The sequence below is a fragment of the Chaetodon trifascialis genome, chromosome 9 (assembly GCF_039877785.1).
Source record: "Chaetodon trifascialis isolate fChaTrf1 chromosome 9, fChaTrf1.hap1, whole genome shotgun sequence".
In the NCBI taxonomy this organism is placed as follows: domain Eukaryota; kingdom Metazoa; phylum Chordata; class Actinopteri; order Chaetodontiformes; family Chaetodontidae; genus Chaetodon; species Chaetodon trifascialis.
This window is the reverse complement of record NC_092064.1, coordinates 27,711,833-27,730,841: the sequence shown is the minus strand read 5'-3', so window position 1 is coordinate 27,730,841 and position 19,009 is coordinate 27,711,833. Positions and strand designations below refer to the sequence as shown.

The 19,009-nt window shown below is 48.5% G+C and overlaps 1 protein-coding gene across 2 annotated transcripts in view; it reads left to right on the top strand.

Moving 5' to 3' along the window:
* slc8a2b (solute carrier family 8 member 2b) overlaps nucleotides 1–19,009 on the top strand; it is a 105,769-nt gene that overhangs the window by 73,099 nt on the left and 13,661 nt on the right. For both annotated transcript variants that reach the window (XM_070969988.1, XM_070969987.1), the window contains exons 3-10: nucleotides 11,414–11,927; nucleotides 13,454–13,591; nucleotides 13,670–13,897; nucleotides 13,994–14,389; nucleotides 15,108–15,233; nucleotides 15,368–15,563; nucleotides 16,148–16,278; nucleotides 18,614–18,987. In XM_070969988.1, coding sequence (XP_070826089.1) covers nucleotides 11,541–11,927; nucleotides 13,454–13,591; nucleotides 13,670–13,897; nucleotides 13,994–14,389; nucleotides 15,108–15,233; nucleotides 15,368–15,563; nucleotides 16,148–16,278; nucleotides 18,614–18,987 — 1,976 coding nt within the window. In that variant the 5' untranslated portion in view covers nucleotides 11,414–11,540. The remainder of the gene's footprint in view (nucleotides 1–11,413; nucleotides 11,928–13,453; nucleotides 13,592–13,669; nucleotides 13,898–13,993; nucleotides 14,390–15,107; nucleotides 15,234–15,367; nucleotides 15,564–16,147; nucleotides 16,279–18,613; nucleotides 18,988–19,009) is intronic.

Sequence of the window (19,009 nt, the reverse complement as noted above, 5' to 3'; positions counted from 1 at the left end):
GTAAAGGGAGAAGGAGGACAGCTCGCTGTAAAGTGGGACGAGTTTTGGCTGATCAATTAAACTTCTGTGTGAGAGAGCGGAGGGGAGAGTAAATCAGACAGAGAGTTCGAGAAGTGCCGTCCAGACTGGAAATTACAAGGACTTTCTTCACTTTAAAACGTCAGGCTTCAGTGACGTTTACTGCTTTAAACACCAAGTCTGAAAATGTGGTTTGAATTACAAGCGTCGCCTTCAGTTTTCAACAAACTGCCTCATTTGTATTAATCAATACAGTCCCAGGCCTTCTTCCCCAGAGGTGTGGATGTCTCTGGAGCTCCAGCAGTTCACAATTAATGCATGAATCCATCAGAGGTAACGTCACACACGCTGGGACAGCAGGCAGATGAATGGACGGACAGTCTGGAAGTAAAGAGGAATAATTGGACTAGTTTAGACTTTAGAAACCCGCCCCATGCCTCCCGACCAGACAGGACCTCCCTCACCTCCGTCCTCTTATCCGAGTCCCCCTGGGCCAGATCAGTCACTTCAGCGGCCTCTAACATCAGTGAGCGATTATGAATTAGCTCTTAATATTGTAGTTACAGCTGCTGCTTCGTATTAAAAAGCTCAACCTCAGGACGGTGTTCACGGTGAAGAAGCCTCTGGATGTGAAACCTGTTTGTCAGGATGTGCTTGCAAAGTAAAACAACAGTAATTTTGGAGCTTTTAGCGGAGAATAGCATCAGTGAGCTGTTAAATGAAAGCTGCAGGCGACAGGCTGCGCACCTCCAACTCTCCATTAAGGTTAACAACTTCTTTCAGTGCGCACTGAAGGAAAACCACTCGCTCTGAGTGCAGCGTGAAATCAGGCTGCGGCTGCTCACAGCCTGATGGAAATTATTGACTTTCATCCGTTTTAAAACTACATGAAGCGATGAATCCCTCGGTGTGTTTGGCCGTGCTGTGAGCAGCTGCTCTTCTGCATTTCTGAGAAAGGTGGAGTAAAATGCACCAAATCAAGCAGGACTTATGACTCCAGACACACCAGCATTTTCATACGCCGTCTTCTTGCATGTTTTCCATGTCTTTTTTAATCTAATGCAGAGAAACTCAACTCTTTCACACTCTGACTGCACGTCCTCTGTCCTGTGCTACCGACACGTCTGCGTGAATAATTCACAGACACTGCAAATGTTGGCCGTCCTTGGTCGTGTTTTCCAATCCCGTCCACGTCTTTATTGACTGGCTGTAATGCAGGCCGTCCACCATTTCTAGTTTTCATCAGTTCCACTTTGCTGATGCACTCAGCAGACGACGTGTGAAAGAGCTTTTGAACGAATAAAGAAGAATGAAAATGTTTTATGGAGCTCAGCAGCACAGCGCCTACTGCGCTCTTCATTAGTCTGAAGCTGTGGAAGGCTGAAACATCATAAAAGCACTTTTCTCAGATTTTATTTAGTTTAGTGTGAGAGGCGTGTGTGTGCGTGTGTGTGCGTGTGTGTGCGTGTGTGTGCGTGTGTTTGTACCTACTAAGTGTTACTAAGCAACTTGTTGCTAAAGTCCTGTTAGTCTTGTGCTCTTTAAGAGTTCCCATGAGAGAAAACACACACACACACACACACACACACACACACACACACACACACACACACACACACACACACACACACACACGCACACACACACAGCTGGGTCTGTCCTGATCAGAAGCGTGAACAAACCAATAATAATAATAACTCACACTCACATGCGCATCTTCTTTGGGAAATGAATGAGTAATTAAAGATGTCAGAAGCCTTAAAGCGGAAACGGAAAGTTTCGTTTTCCGAGTCTCTGTTTTCTCGAGGGAAATGAAAAAACAGAAGAAGAAGAAGAGGCCGGTCACAGAAGAAGAGGCTGGACAGATGTGGTGGATGATGCTTTGCCGAGTGGAACCGAGCAAACCAAACAAAAACAGAGAAATCAGAGCAGAGGAGGAGAGAACTTCTACTTTCAGCTGAGCGCGTCTGATCAAACACTGCAGGAAGAACAAACTCAGCAGAAATCAGCCTCACTGAAGGTCTGACAGAGCCGTCTGTAGATCAGCATCTGCATGGAGACACACAGTTAGACACCGAGCCCGGCCTAAACTGCCAAACTGAGTCCATTAAAGACTAAAACATGTTTAAATGAACAGCCAGCAGCATCGTCAGCAGTCTGGAGGGAAACACTAACTCTGTAAGTCTTTAAGGGTGAGGCAGAGCTCGTGAAACACTTACCGATCAGCTGATCAGGTGATCAGGTGAGGCGTTCTCTCAGCAATCCCATGATCCTCTGGGTGTCACTGTCTTGAGGGAGGAGCAGTGCAGATAAACAGATGCACAGAGAGAGACGAAGACGCTAAGAGAGAGACAAACGGTCCACAGCAGATGAAGAAATACTTCAGCCTTTCTTCATGTGTGTGTGTGTACGTGTGTGTGTGTGTGTGTGTGTGTGTGTGTGTGTGTGTGTGTGTACATGTGTGTGTGTATGCGTGTGTGTGTTTAGTCTCTCCACTCACATGAGATCATTAATCACAATAACTGGCTGCTTGAATCTGCTAACGAACGTGTTCATCCAGGTGCCGTCGGGATTAATACACTATTCATGAAGCTGGTGATGGATGTGTGTGCGTGTCTGCGCTGTCAGCGCGTATATGTGTGTACATATTTAGAGGCCGCTCACGACGAATGAGACGTGATATTAGGCTCGTGAGTGATGGCGTGTAGACGTGATGGATCACACATGGAGAGTGTCGCGGCCATCTTGGTGATACACTGTTTGCACACTGTTGAGCTGAATACTCCCACTCTATATGTGACTGTGGGAAGGGGTGTAGCCATCTTTAATCAACGTCTTGGATGAGCCCCCGCCAGCCCCCGCCAGCCCCCGCCAGCCCCCGCCAGTCCTGACCGCTGCAAACTTCTCTTTTTATGTTTCTCAGGAATCAAACTGCTTCACGTTCGCTAAACGTGTTGCAGAGATAAAGCGTTTATATTTTGTTGTTTACCTTGTGTAAAGTCGGCCGTGCGTGCGTGCGTGCGTGCGTGCGTGCGTGCGTGCGTGCGTGCGTGCGTGCGTGCGTGCGTGCGTGCGTGTGTGTGTGAGGAGGTCCTGTCGCTTACACAGATGCCTCCATTTGTGTTTTTGCCAATCACTGGTGACATCACCACATGAAAGGGCACCACACCCACCTACACACACACACACACACACACACACACACACACACACACACACACACACACACCAAGCCTACTGCAGTCTATCAGTTTTCAGTATCTCTCCTCGTGTTCTGTGTTGCTTGTAAGTACGCTGTCAGAATCAGAGGTTATAGATCGATTGATCAGTTGTGTTTTAACGTCTCCTCTGATGTTTCCTGTTGTCAAGGCCACAGCAGATGGTGTTTTACACACACACACACACACACACACACACACACACACACACACACACACACACACACACACACACAGGTGCACGCTGGGTTGTTGCTGATTTCCTTCCTCCGCACATCAAGTCTGAGGCGTCCATTAACGTCCCTGACAGCTGCGTTTTGTTGATGTCCTCCTCAGAGACACTTACAATCATTCCCTCCCAGAAATTAGCATCATCAAGATTTACAGCAGCGAAAGCTTTTCTCTCAACTCGGCCAACTGGCTTCGGCTGAGGCTGCAGAGGTGTCTGATGAAGGCCAATCACTCTGCAAATATGCCTTAAATTGGTGTTTGGGACGAGGAAGTGGGCGCAGGGGGAGGATGTGGTGTGTGAGAGAAAAAGGTCAAGTCCTGGACAGAAACTGTTGCTCTGGATGGGCTGAGGTCTTTTAATTACACGAGTGCGTGCGTGCGTGCGTGCGTGCGTGCGTGCGTGCGTGCGTGCGTGCGTGCGTGCGTGCGTGCGTGCGTGTGCTCAGCTCCTCGAGATCATCACTAAAGAAGCTTGTTAGTTTGAAGTCCCAGCAGATAAAAGGAAGTGAAGTGCGACAGGTTAACGAGCCTCTTCATCCTCCAGCACCTCCATATTGTCCCCGAGCGACATGGTTCTCCAGTGGAGCTGCTCAGTGGTGAACCGCAGGATGCTGGTTATACTGGAGGACTCCCAGGTGTCGGATGGTATGACCGGTCAGCTTTAAAGCACTGGTTCTGAGCTGGACCTGTTTCCAATTACAGAACAACCTCAGATACCTTTTGTTTCAACGTACTTGAAGAGCTGCAACCAGAATGAGACACCTTCGCTTTATAAATGACGCAGTAATCAATCATCAGGATCGACTTTGCTTTCCTCTACGTCCTAAACATGGCAGAGCTGAGCTGCGCTCAAGAAGAAAGTCATAATTTTGAGTGGGAGGCTGAGATTTTTCTGTGAAACTGATGCCTCACATCAGCCGAAGTCCATTTTACCAACATGATTAAATCCAGTTGTAATGAGGTGTTTGATGGTGTGAGAGCTGAACACGACAGCAAAGCGACTCAGAGAAAGACTCACTGCATGAAAATAAAGCAGGAAGTAATTCAACAAGAGCCAGAAAGAGGATTCGCAGAGGACCAGAACCCAAATCAATAAGAATTGATCAGAATTTAGACAGATAGAAGTTAAACCCAAAAGCTGGTCGCTCTTGTCACATCTTGATCTCATTTGGCCGAGTGCTCTGCTGCCTCTGATCTGTAGATTAAAGCCCTTTAGAGACACTTTTAATCCAGACCACTGATGATTTGGCAGCGGCTCAGAGATGGAACGAACAGACCTTCACCAAACAAGATGCTACGAGAGGGGAGCGAACAGAGCGAGGAGAGGGAGGCTGGGATGAGGGGAGACACGCTGAAGGACAGTCCTGTCCCTCCTGTCTTTTCATCATGCACTCACGCAGGACAGAGGACGCTTTTATGTGTCTGCATGGGGACTTTCTGATGACAGTAAAATGACCTCCTGGCAGCTGAAGGACAATTTCACTGACAAATTGGAGCCAATTTGCAAAGCTGGAAAGCTTGTGTTTGTGTGCCACACAGAAAAATGAACATGAGGATGGGGAGGAGGGACAGGCAGAGAGGGAGAGAGGACGGACAGAAAAGCACCATGGACAGCTCCTGTCCGCTGGCTGCTTGAGACGCTCCTCTGAGTGACAGCTGTCCTCGACCTGCTGCTCTTCGAGCCTTAGCTTTCAGCTGTTAACCCTGCAGAGGTCCCTCATCACCGGCAGGATCTTATCCAAAATGAAATATAAATCACTTATTTCAAACACCCCCACCCCCCACCTGAAATCTAACCTCCTCTGAAAGCTACATGTTGTGCTGCGGTGCAGAGTCAGTCTATCAGTTTTATTTGTCATACCTTCAACAGCGGTTTAATTGGAAACTCTGGGATGCCGGCATGGTGATAAACTCCAGCGGTGGTGACCCTGTGAGCAGCGACAAGATAAACAGTTAGGAAATGAAAGGCTCACTGTTCTTCTCCCTGAGCTCTGCGCAGTGTTTCACCGCTTCCTGTTGGCTTCTTACAAAGCGAGAAGGCGTAAAAATGTGATCAAATCCAAGTGCATCCAAGTCTGACTTCATTTGTTGCTGTGGAAACCGGCTGTAATGAAATCCTCAGCCTGCCCATCGGTTTCAGCACAAATTACTTATTGATATCAGACATCGATTTGTCATTAATGTGTGATTTGGAGAGTGGAGGGGAGGAGGCTTGACTGAGCAGCCTTTAAGCTAGAAGAGAGAGACGAAGTGTGTGTGAGCTCATGAGTGTGAGTGGAAAATCAGCTCGTTTGATTATTTTTTATTCACCGTTAGAGTTAAACTTAATGACAGACTTGTCTTTAAACCTCTTTGTGTGGAGGAAGTGTAATGACTGCTGGTGCTCGGTGAGTCAGCGCTGCTGCACAGAAACAGCAGCAGGAGTCAGCGGACGAGGCTAATTAATGGAGCGGGGTCAGAGGTCAGAGGGGTTGAATCAGTTTGGCGGGAGGTTTCACGCTGCTGATCAGCGTTAATCAATAATAAAACATCTGAATGATCCAAAAACACCTCTCTCTCTCTCTCCCCCTCTCTCCCCCCTCTCTCTCCCCCTCCCAGCACACACCCCCAGTTATCGATTGCCCCGCCAAATATCTGCCCTTGTCGCCATGGCAACACACTGCACCTCATACTCTGGACGGCGGCTGTAAACTCGTCTAGGACCTCCACCCACATCGCCCCTCCTCTCCTCACGATGCCTCCCTTCCTCCATCCCTCCTCCTATTTATTACTTCCTCAGTCCTCCAACATTCATCCTCCTTTTATTCCTCCTCCTCGTCCTCCATCACTCCCTCTGCCCTCCGATCCCTCATCCCTCATTTTCCCATTATTCCTTTCACTCCTTCTACCCCCCACATTCCTCCTCCTTCCTCCCACCTTCTATCCTTCCTTTCCATCAATCTTGCTTGCTTTCCTCGACTCCTTCTGTGCCTGCATGACTCAATTTAGCCCTCTGTCACCTCCTTCACTCCCTCCTTTTACATCTCCTTACCTACCTGTCTCCCTTATCATCTTTTCATTCTTTCCTCGACACCTCCCACGCCTCCCTCTATCCCTCTTTCTTCATCTCACTGCCTCTTTTATCCCTCCATCTGCCCCCCATGACTCCTTTTATCCCTCCATCACTCCATTCTGCACCTCCCATATCCTTATGCCAAGCCTTCTGCCCCTTCCACCACTCCTTTCATACCTCAATCAAAGCCTTTCTCTCCTTCTATGCACCCCTCCCTCTACATCTCCTTTCTCCTACGCGTTCCTCTCTCTTCTTTCGTCATCCATCACTCCTCCTGCGTTATCAGCATCCCTCTTTCACAGGAGATATTTCTGCTGTTTGCTTGTTGGAAACACGTTTATCAGCCTCATTTGACACACATGCTCTCTGGCGCTGAATCATAAAAAGACAGATCGCCTCTGTGTCCTTTCGATTCGTTGAGTTTTGTTCGATGATGCTTTTAATCGTTGTATTTCTCTGCCAGCACGTCAGTTAAATTAATACACTCTTTCAAATTACCTTCTTTAAAGGGAGTAAAGCGGCTGCAGTGGAGTAAATCCAACCAAAGGTAATTCTGCTGATGAATGTGAAAATCAGTGATGGAGTCCATTAGTCTTCGCTCTCACTGCAGCTCATCTTCGCTGTGGAGGTGCTGCTGGCTCGACCGACACAAAGAAGCTTCCAGCTTCCAGGTTCTCCTCCATGCTTGGCGAGGGGTGTTCAGCTGGTCCTACATGCTGGGTGCATGTCTGCATCATCATGACTCAGATTTCAGTTCCTGGGCTTACCTGTTGCAGGTGCAGAGCAGTGTGGGTTTAGACAACTTCTCTGAGCTCCATGCTGTCAGAAATCATTAAAAACGTGTCAGCGAGCCACAGTTTACTTTGACTCAGTCCCACGCAGGCCGTCCTGCTGCTGGAAACAGTCAGCAGTGCATCAGATTCGCAGCTGGAGGTTTTCTGGAACTTGTTTGCTGTTTGTTCATGTTTCATGACTGTTGTTCACAGCACCCAGCTGCTTCTGGAAATCAGGTTTTAATATGAAACCACGTCTTTCTGAGAGATTTAAGCCATCAGGAGGAACAAAGGGCAGCTGCTGCAGCTGTGAACAAACAGTGTGTGTGAGTGTGTGCAGATTACTATACAAGTTCATCATTTCATCAGAGCCGATTCATGAGCCTCTGTCTGTTTTACTGCAACATCTTCCTTAGCTGATAACTGCAGTGTAGCATGAGACGTTCAGGACAGCAGGAACCTGGAGCTGCTCGTCTGCCGTTGTGAGAACAAACAGGCCTTTCTGTGCCACGGTTCATCCTGACGTCACGACTCGTGGTTCGTTCCTGCTGCTTCTGTTGGCACAGCGGCTCTGCGGCCCTTTAGCGTCCTGTTGTGTTCAGACCGCCGTGGATGCACCAAAGCAAACAGAGAGAGTAAACATGCAAACCCAAACTGAAGCCGCGCAGAATCTAAATATTTCATTTTTCACATGATAATATTTGCTGTCTCTGCTCAAGTGGTCAGTTTTGTCAGAGGAGACGTAACGTTTGAAAAGCTTTGACCTTGTTGTTGTAAGACGGTTCATCACGGCGCCACTAAGACTGCAGTCCTGAGGTGTGAATGATCACTTAAAAGAAGCACCGTGAGCCTATTTCTGAATCCTCTGAAGGCTGCTGTGTTTCTGATGGCACAGCTCTGTCCTATGCAAACCAGAAAAGCCCTTCCTCACATTGTGATTACGGACAGCAGGCAGCAAATGTCATGAAAGGTTGACATTAAAGGTAATCAGCACTGTTATTTAAATGAACTACGTTCAGGTATTTTCACAGAGGAAGACACCTGAAGGAGGAAGAAAACAAAGCTGAGTTACTGTGACAGAGAGCGACGTGCAGGGATAGAGGGAAGAGAGGAAAACGACAACAGAGGGTTTTTTCAGGTGTGTAACATTTTAAAACAGAAGGTGTTGGCAGGTGCTTTCCTCACGAATGGACGGATGGAGGCCGAGAGGATTAAGGGCCGATGCACAGAACAGGTTTCAGTCCATCTGTCCGTCCTTTGGTTTCACGCTGAGGTTTAACTCTCACCAGTTGGTGCAGTCACACACACACACACACACACACACACATACACTCACAGTGCTGCAGAGATAAAAATGACTCCAAACACAAAACCTAGCGTTCACACACACATACAGCATCAGTCTGCTTCTTCTGTGTGTGTGTGTGTGTGTGTGTGTGTGTGTGTGTGTGTGTGTGTGTGTGTGTGTGTGTGTGTGATTGACAGGGAGACAGGAGAGTGACATGTGGCGAATTGCCCCAGGTTTGCATGACTCACACAAACACGCACACAAATACACAGTGTGTGATGTCGACCTGTTTCTCTGAAGGCCGTCCTGGTGACTCGTCCCTTCCTTCCTCCTCTCTCTCTTTCTTTTTTCTATCTTTCATACCAGGTTTCTCTCCATCACTGCCTCTCTTCTTCTTCTTCTTCTTTTCCAGCCTCTCCTTTCTTCAGACCTCTCCCCTGATTCCTCCACTCTTTGTTGCATCTGCATCATCCACCTTTCTCTCCCACTTTTCTTCGTCTTCGTCGATGTAAATTTTACTTTTATTGTATTTTCTAAGAGGACATTGAAGTATATTAAAGAAAATGCTGCTTTAAGGCCTGAACTGGCTGAACCTACCACGACCTTTATTCCTAATTCTCTCTTTTCCTGATCTGCCCTCTGCCCATCTTCATCGCTTCTTCCTCATTTTTAACTCTTTCTCCTTTTTCTTCGTCATGTCTTTGGTACCTTCCCGCTCCGTCTGTCCTTCTCTTTCTAACTTTCTTTTCTTCTTCACTACCTGTTTTGTAATTCTGTGTGACTCACTGCCATGAATAGAGCGCCAGGGTCTCCTCTGAACCACGTCATCCGCTATGAATCACGCTTTTCATCTGCTTTTTTTTCCCAGAATTCCTTTGTTTGTGTTATCGCCTGAATGCGCTTATTTAATATTCAAGGACCTGTGGAGGATCTCTGCTCACCTGTGAGCAGTGAAAACGTCATGTGAAGGTTATGTTAGAAATGAGTCGGGACTTTCTGGAATGATTAAAAAAAAGGTTTTTGATGACCCGATCCTTCGTCCCACTGACAGCAAACAAGGAGATGGAGCACTTCATCTCAACTCCACTTTATTTATATAGCACTTTAAAAACAACCACAGCTGAAAAAGTGCAAAGTGCTGTACATAAATAGACGAAACAATGTAAAAACAATAAAACGATAAGTAAAAGCAAACCATAAAACACTAAAACAAGGGCAGAGTCTCATGCAGGGTTGATTCATAGCCTGCCAAAGGGCCCAAGTCAACAGGAGGGGGTTCACAAGGGCCACTGGGGCCAAACACCCTCATGTTAAGGCTATACAGCCGCCAAGTATTAGGACCCAGAGATGCAGAAACCAGGCAGGGATTGTGTAAAACCAGGAATCAATTTATTAACAAAACGAAGAACAGAAAACACGCTCAACAAGCGGAATGATAAACAAACAAAAGGCGCACTCAAACGGAGTGGATGAACTAAGGGAGCACCGACAAAGTGGGTATGACACGACGCACGCGTGGAAGCGGCAGACAGGCACTGAAAAGAAAAACACAGCACGTAAGAGGCTGGAAAAAACAAAGGACAAAATAATGACTTTTGATAACAAGAGAGGAAGACAAAGAGACTCGTACTTACGGACCAAACAACCAGAACTCGACATGGGAATGAGGAATAATCCGGCAAAGGAGAGGAGCAGGTCCATGCCTTAAATACTCTCCCTGATCAGGGAGAGTGACTGCAGGTGATAGCAGTGGGAGGAGCTGGCAGCAGGTGAGGGGCTGCCCAGCCCTGGATCCAGGGATAGACAGACAGACACACACACAGGGAAAAGGGAGAGGAGACACACAGGGAGAGACAGGAAGCCAGGATCATAACACCTCACTGTTTTTTTCTCATTGAAATTTAAAAGTTCAAGGCCATTCAGGCTTTGATGTCTTCAAGACATGACAGAGGTGGTGTGAGGGGGAAGGCATTTTTCCTTTTCAGCGGCACATATGTCTGACTGTCATCATAACAATGAAAAGAGATGCCATGCTTTCTCAGGATGGAGCCCAGAGGCAGTAAATACAGAGAGAAAAGCAGGGGCCCTAAAATCGACCCCTGTGGAACCCCATACAGCAGTGGAGCAGAGCTGAATTTCCAAGGTTTACACTCCAAGTCCTGTCGGCCAGAGAAGATTTGAACCACTCCAGTGCAGTGACACAGATGCCCACTAGGTGGCGTAACCGAGCCACTGGGGTGTTATGGTCCACAGTGTCAAAAGCAGCAGTTAGGTCCAACAGAACCAGAATTACAAGGTCACCAGAGTCATTAGCCAGGAGGATATCATTAAAAACTGAAAAACTCTTCTAAAATCAACGCTGCGTTGTCTTCGGAGTTCCTCCTTCTATCACGTTTCTTTCTCTGAAGCCAGGATTACCAGGATTTCACATAAAGAATAAGTGACTCCAGGAGTCCAAGCAGAAGACTTTGTTCAGCTCTCTGAATTTTCCAGATTCCTGGTAAAGAGACTTGAGATTGTGACTACATCGTGTCATTTCTTTTTTAAAGGCTCTGTAGAGTCTTTATGTTAGAAATCCAGTTCGTTCTGCTCAGTTCCTTCAGTTTCTCTCCTTTTCCCTCTCGTGTCCGTGTGTTCATGAACAGCTTCAGGATGTTTGCAGTATCCTGAAGCCGCTCGTCTTCTCTTTGACTTTGCTTGAAATAGATGAAGGTGAGCTCAGTCTGACTCGTCTTCGCGGTGATGAAATATTGGCCAGGTCAGATTTTAAAGGTCTTTTCAGAGGGTCACGAACTAATTCGCTCTTTCTTTTTTCATTCTCTCCTTCCTGCAGGTGAGCCAGTCACACCACCCTCAGCTCTACCCAGCACCTCCCCTCCCACCTCCCTCTTCCTCAGCCTAATCCCATCCTCCTCTGCCTCACCCTTTCCTCCCGCTTCTTGTTGGAACAGCACGCCGCCATGTCTCTCTGGGCTTTTCCCGCCCCCTTCCTCCTCCTCCTCCTCATCTTCCTCCTCCCACTGCCTCCCTGCCAGCCGGAGTCCCAGCGCAGCGAGCCCAGCGGCGACCCCAACCTGCGAGCGGTCTCTCCCTCCTTGTTCCCCTCCTCCTTCCCGCCCTCCATGTCTTATGATAACAGCAGCACTTCCGGCAAGAAAGACAAGTGTGAGGAGGTGCCGACGTGCCGGCCCGGCATCCTGCTGCCCGTCTGGCAGCCGAACCGGCCCGGGCTCGGCGACCAGGTGGCCCGAGCTGTGGTGTACTTTGTGTCACTCATGTACATGTTCCTGGGAGTGTCCATCATCGCCGACCGCTTCATGGCGTCCATAGAGGTCATCACGTCGCAGGTGAGAGCGAGTGAATGGAGAGAAAAGAAAGCAAAGCGCCCACAAAGCCTCCAAACTTGAAGGTTTTAAAATGTTTGTTATTCATATTATGCATAAATCACCACGTTATTGAAGGTTAATCAGTGTTAGACGCCCGCCGGGTAAGTCACGTCATTGTCAGCGGAGAGTCCACAGTTGTCCCTCTCTGACCATTTGTCCTCTATAAAAGTATAAATGACCCTCTGCTGTTTCCAGAGACAGAGACAGAACTGTGTGTGTTTATTTATTTATTGTGTGTTTACCCAAGAGAGCGACGGTCATGAGGTGCATCTGTGTGGACCCAACGCAGCAGGAAGTACTGAGGTGTAGTTCATCATCCTCTGAATACAGTACAGCTGGTGGAAGCTGGTGCAATGTGTCACAGTGAGACATCTGTGTGTGTGTGTGTGTGTGTGTGTGTGTGTGTGTGTGTTGTCCCAGGCGGCCTGTAATGGTTCGGATGTTGAGGTTGCAGTCATGAGCACTGTAGAAAAAGAGAGGAGGAGTCCTCGGAGGTTTGAATGGAGTAGGAGGACGAGGAGACGTGAAGGTCGGCTGGAGCGAGTAAAAAGGACGAGAGACAGCAGCAAAGCGAGAAGCTGATTCTCTTTCAGCCGTTTGTGGGAATCAATGAACCAGCAGCGGATCTTCAAGGCAAATGGTGAACAAGCGAGTTGGCAGAGGAACGTAGCTCCTCAGCTGTTCAATCAAAGCTTTGGAGATCTCACTATTTCAGAAATTTCTACTTTATTTTGAAATGTCCACTATGGTACCATGTAGTGCTGCTGATCAAAGGACTGAAGCATTTTGTGCCTGATATGCTACAACTTTGATTGAACAGAGCAAGTTAATGGAAAACAGCTGAACACCTCAGGTGGGCTGTAATGGAGGACAGGAGTTGTCCACAGTCAGGGATATTATTTAAGTGCTGCTGATGAACGAAGCTGCTCCTCCTCCTCACTGTCGGATGATTTAATGAATTATCTTTCTGTCTCTATTCACTCATTCCACGGACATGGACACTCCTGCATTTAGTTTGAAAGTAGGATCCAGCTGTGACGCTCGATATGTACGCACCATATGTCTTCAAATTAAAGCCTGGTCTCAAACAGTGGCTGTGGGCGCGGTTGACACAAATAAGTAAATACAGGCGGGAGGAAGCAGAGGTGATAAGTGGGGCTGAATGATGAGAAATGAAAGAGCTGACGGAGGAAAGAGGCCCATCATCTGTCCTTTTCAAGATCAATGATAATGAATGTCCGATTATGTGTCCCACAATCCATCACTGTGACTGCCACAGCAACGCCTGTTTGGCAGAGGGTTGGTCTGTTTGTGTTGTCAACACACTTGTTTTTTCCACAGGACTCGAAAAAGTGCTGAACATCATGGCTCATCCACAGAGTTAATTTACAGTCAGTCAACACTGTGTGTGTGTGTGTGTGTGCGTGTGTGTGTGTGTGTGTGTGTGTGTGTGTGTGTGTGTGTGTGTGTGTGTGTTGGGCCAACAGGAGAAAGAGGTGACCATCACGATGCCTAACGGGGAAACATCAGTGGCGACGGTTCGGATCTGGAACGAGACGGTGTCCAATCTGACGCTCATGGCTCTGGGCTCCAGCGCTCCAGAGATACTTCTGTCTGTCATTGAGGTACTCGCTCAGTCTCCTGTGTTTATATGTCGGTCAGCCATATTTGACTCGTCCCTCACACACGTCACGCCTCTCCAGGTGTGTGGTCACGACTTCAAGGCCGGGGAGTTGGGACCAGGAACCATCGTTGGCAGCGCCGCCTTCAACATGTTTGTCATCCTCGGGATCTGCGTGTGGACGATCCCCAACGGCGAGACCCGCAAGATCAAGCACCTCAGGGTGTTCTTCATCACCGCCTTCTGGAGCATCTTCGCCTACATCTGGCTCTACCTCATCCTGTCTATCATGTCACCCGGCGTCGTGGAGGTGAGACAGACCCCCCCTTTCTAAAATGTCATTTTCTCTCAATAAAGACAAAACCCAAAAGAAAAAGAGAGAAGGATCGTGATGTGTGTGTTTCAGGTGTGGGAGGCCTTGGTGACCCTGCTCTACTTCCCCGTGTGTGTCATCCTGGCTTGGATCGCCGACCGCCGCCTGCTCTTCTACAAGTACATGGGCAAGCGTTACCGTGCGGACAAGCGCCACGGCATCGTCGTGGAGACGGAGGGAGACCTGACACCCAACAAGGGCGGCATGGAGATGATCATAGACGGCAAGTTCCCACCACGAGGGGGCGCCGTGGTCCCTGCCGAGAACTGCGGGGGCGGGAATCAGGACGGTACAGCGGGCGCTGCGGCCAATAACATCGGTGCGGCAGCGGGGGCCATGGCGGCGGGAGCCAGGGGCACCTTGCCCATCTCCAACAGCACGATGGTCAATGTGGAGAGCAGCAAGGAGCTGGACGAGAGCCGCAAGGAGGTGAGAGACGGGGAGGGGGGAGAGAGATGCGACACATTTTCCCCAGCAGAGTTTTTGCATGTTTCACCTCCATCACTGCACGAGGAAACGCTGAATTCACACTTTTCCTCTTCCCGCACAGCAGTAATGCAGCATCAGAGAGGCTGAAATGAGGAAGGTCTTAATTCACGCAGCTTTAACAGAGCCCGTTCAGTCATCACCGTGTTCTAATGATTCTCTAAACTCATTTCACCGATTTTTTTTGTTTGCGAAAGCTGCATTTTACACCAAAAACACAATTTCTTCTCTCCTGATTACGGCATGATTGAAGTGCAAAACATGGATAATTTGCCCGCAGGAGGCCGTAACAGCTGATGATAACATGTGGGGCTGTTTCCAGCTGTGATGAATGGCTGCAGTTCAGATTTAGTTTGTGAACTTTTTACTTCTTTGAAAACACAGAATACAGATCACAGTATGCAGAGATTCGATGCTCTTCCTGTTGAGGAGAAGGAGGAGAGGAGCTCAGACAAGTTTAAGAGGCACCGATAGGACAGAGCGATGGACATGTGGGAGGTTTGAGAGGCTGGATGCAGCTCAGCTTTGCACTTCACATCGTAATGTGCTGATGCATTAAACCACTCGTGCAGTCATGCATGCCGTCAGTGTGTGTGGTGTGTGTGTTTCAGTCAGGAGTGTGTCCTCTCGTCAGGAGTGTGTACTCTCCTCTGTCCTCCAGGTGATTCGAATCCTGAAGGAGCTGAAGCAGAAATATCCCGACAAAGAGCTTGACCAGCTGGTGGAGCTGGCCAACTACTACGCCCTGCTGCACCAGCAGAAGAGCCGAGCCTTCTACCGCATACAGGTAACACACACGCACGCGCGCGCGCGCACACACACACACACACACACTCATTTACATTGAAAGTCTAGATGTGACACGTTACACTTTAGAAAGACGTGAGACTAAATGTCAGCGTCCTGTCCGTCTCCCTCAAGGCGACTCGCATGATGATCGGGGCTGGCAACGTCCTGAAGAAGCACGCCGCCGACCACGCTCGCCGCACGGCCGTGACCGACGAGGAAGAGCCAGAAGACGAAGACCTGGGGATATGCAGCCGCATCTCCTTCGAAAGCGCCCACAGTCAGTGCATGGAGAACTGCGGCGTCCTGACGCTGGCTGTCATCTGTCAAGGTAGCGAGGGAGATGATGTTTAGTTCACGTGAAGCTTTTATGAACTTTTATTCTGTGAGTTTGTGGTTTTTCTGCATGCCGAGCTTAAAGTAACCAGCCCAGACTTTATGTTTACGCACTGGTCTGCTCTTCAGCCTCTGGGTTAAAGCAGCGGTTAAAGGAGGGCTCAGATCCTCCATTTAAAAGAGCGCTTTCAGCTTCGCACTGTCTTTAAAACTGTCGGTCGTTGTGGAAATCGATGCAGCAGAACCAGAGATATCATCTTTTTCAGCCCCAGCTGACGTGACCTTATCAGATTTCACAAAGCTTCATTCATGTGCAGTCTTCCTCCCCAAGAGTAAGAGCAGAAGGGCATTTTAAAGCACTATTTTCAGACTTTGCATTTGATCAGGTGATAGATTTGAATTACAGTCTGTGTAAAGGGAACCTCCAGCAGACGGCAGAGATTTATCAGGATGGAAAAACGTGACGGGGTGTAATAATGTTTTCAGAGCAGAATCTCTTCAGATTACAGCTTTTTTAATGACGCAAAGTTTGAAAGATGATGTGCTCCGTCTTCATTTCGTTCCACTTCTGCCGTCCAGGCGGTCTGGGAGAGAACACCTTCTACGTGGACTACAGGACAGAGGACGGGTCGGCCAACGCCGGCTCAGACTACGAGTACAGCGAAGGAACGCTGGTGTTCAAACCTGGAGAGACTCGCAGAGAGATCAAGGTGAGCGACGATTTCATTTTTTTATTTCTAGATATTTATTAATATACTTGAATATATTCAGTTTCTGCGTTTTACCTCGAAATGTGTCTTTTTTGTATTGTTTTATTGTTCATATTTCTGCAGGCGTGAGCCTTTCAGCTGCCTCCAGCCGTGTGAAAGTGGATCTTATTGATTACCTGACACCACGATTCACACCGTTACTGCCGTGTGTAGAAATACTCTGATAGTACTGCTGCTACTGCGTCTGCTGCAGCCCACAGATACGAAATGAAGGTTTAACAGAAACAAAGGGGCCATTCAAAGCTGTTCTGATAAACAGCTGTACATTAACGATGGATCAGACCAGTGAAAAAGCAGACACGCTGCAGCTGCTTCAGGCTCTGCTGACGCTGATTACCGCTTGTCCGTCCTCACAGAGATCATACACAGGATTTAAACAGAACGTCTCTGTGAGTATTTTAGACCTCAGAGTTACTGAAACAGCATTTTTGCTCTGTACATTCATACTGAGAACAGAGAGGAGAGCACACGACGAATCAAGGAATAACAGTTTAAAAAGAGTGCAGCAATACGTAATTGATTACTTTTTAAGTACATCATTAAATGAAAAGAGTAAAGTTTATGTTGCTGCTTTTCAGCTAAAAACCCTCCAGGTCTTCAACGAAAAGAAGGAAGTTCAATGCAGGCGCGGTGCCAGGATTTCAGTTTTGGGGGGGCCACAGTTACTTTGGGTGGTCCACCGTTACTTTGGGGGGGCCTCTTAATTCCCACTGGTAGTCTCACTTAAACAACAATGACTGGTATCAGGCTGTGGAGGGCGACTAGTACATCAAGCTGATTATGACTCGTTCAAAATCTTTTTAAAAAACCCGTCAGGCCCGTCAGGCCCGTCAGGCCCACCCCTAACGCCGCGCCTGGTTCGATGTTCTTTGGTTGCAAATGTTCCCAAACGTTTGTCTCTGCGATCTGAACTTGGGATCAGACAACATAGTTTTCACTGAGACGCAGAAGCAGAATGGTACTTTTTAAAGTGCACTCGTCTGAATTAAAAGCACGCAGGTAAAGTGGAGGTAAGCCAGGCCGTCTCTCCTCAGACTGGAGGTTTGATGAAAGATGAAAAGAAGAGCGAGGGCTGGATGAAAGGCGAGCAGCCCGAAGAGTCACATAAAAGAAGCATGGGGGGGGCGGGACATTAGAAAACAGACAGGGTAAATTGGCCCATCTAGCATGAGCGAATGGGTGAAGAAAGACTGAGTGAGTACATCACAAAGGTCAGTGTCATTATTTGAACAGCACACGGTGGATTTCATCCATCACTGTGCCAGCAACCAGCAGCAGAAACCAATTAAAGCTGAACGTCTCGCTCGTGTGCCAGAGCTCCGTGTCATCGCTGCAGCCTTCACAGGACGTGTCCTCTGCTGATGATAGCGAGGAGGTCGACACTCTTTGTGATGAAGAGTCATAATTGTTCTATCAAAAGGAGGAGACATCATTCATTCAAGCTGCAATGAATCTAATTTGCACCGGAGACAATTATTCAAGTCTAAAGGACGACGGTGTGCAAAGCCTGATTCAGCATGGTCACATTTCAGTGCAGAGCAGTGATGATAGCAGATAATAACACTGATTTAAGGTGTTTTCAGATCTCCAGCTTGACCAGTGAGTCCGACTGAATGCACGATGTCCCTCAGAGCCAACGGCAGCGCGTGGACGCCTGTGCTGTGTCTCTGCACGTCCACTGAGTGAGCGAAGGTCTGCGCTGCGTCCTCAGCGAGCAGGTTGACCCCATCAGTAACACAGACGAGACAGTCGATCATCAAAGTGTCGGCTGTCTGATGAGTTACTGCGGGACCAAACAAAGCTCGTCATCTGCTCGTCTGTCAGCAGGAAGCAGTGGTCAGACAGTGTCAGTCATAATCAATTTCTACCTTTTAGTCAAAGTAAAATAGACTTCTAATCTCTCAGGAGCACAAATGTTCACTTGACTGTGGCGGTCTGAGGTCAAAGGTCAAGGTCAGATCAGACGATTGCAGAGCTTTATCATCTATCCAAAAGTCGCCTGCTTCGTCTCTTCGTGCTGCATCGCGGCTGAACTCCATCCAGAGCGAGTTGAGCCTCATTGGATTACAGTGCCAGCATAATCTGATTTTGTAGCGCCCACCTGTTAGTTAGCGTGCGCTGAAACGATCCGATGACAGCAGCCTCCGGATGAGTCGTGTAAGTGGAGCCGCTGCTTATGTGATGAGCGGGTTGATACCAGCTAACTTTAAACAGATCACAGAGTTAAACAGCACGTCACAGAATAATGACTCATTAACGACTCTTCGCTCTCCAGGTCGGTATAATCGACGACGACATCTTCGAGGAGGACGAGCACTTCTTCGTGCGCCTGCTGAACCTGCGCGTCGGCGACGCAGAGGGGATGTTCGAGAGCGATGAGGTGGGCGCCACCCCCAAAGCCCGCCTGGTTGAGCCCCTGGTCGCCACGGTGACCATCCTGGATGACGACCACGCCGGCATCTTCACGTTCAGCGAGCGCATGGTGCGGGTGAGCGAGAGCGTGGGCACCATGGAGGTGACGGTGGTGCGTAACTCGGGCGCCCGTGGCACCGTCATCCTGCCGTACCACACCGAGTCCGGCACCGCCAAGGCTGGAGACGACTACGAGGACGCAAGAGGAGAGCTGGAGTTCATCAACGACCAGACCACGTGAGTCAAACTGGACATCGCT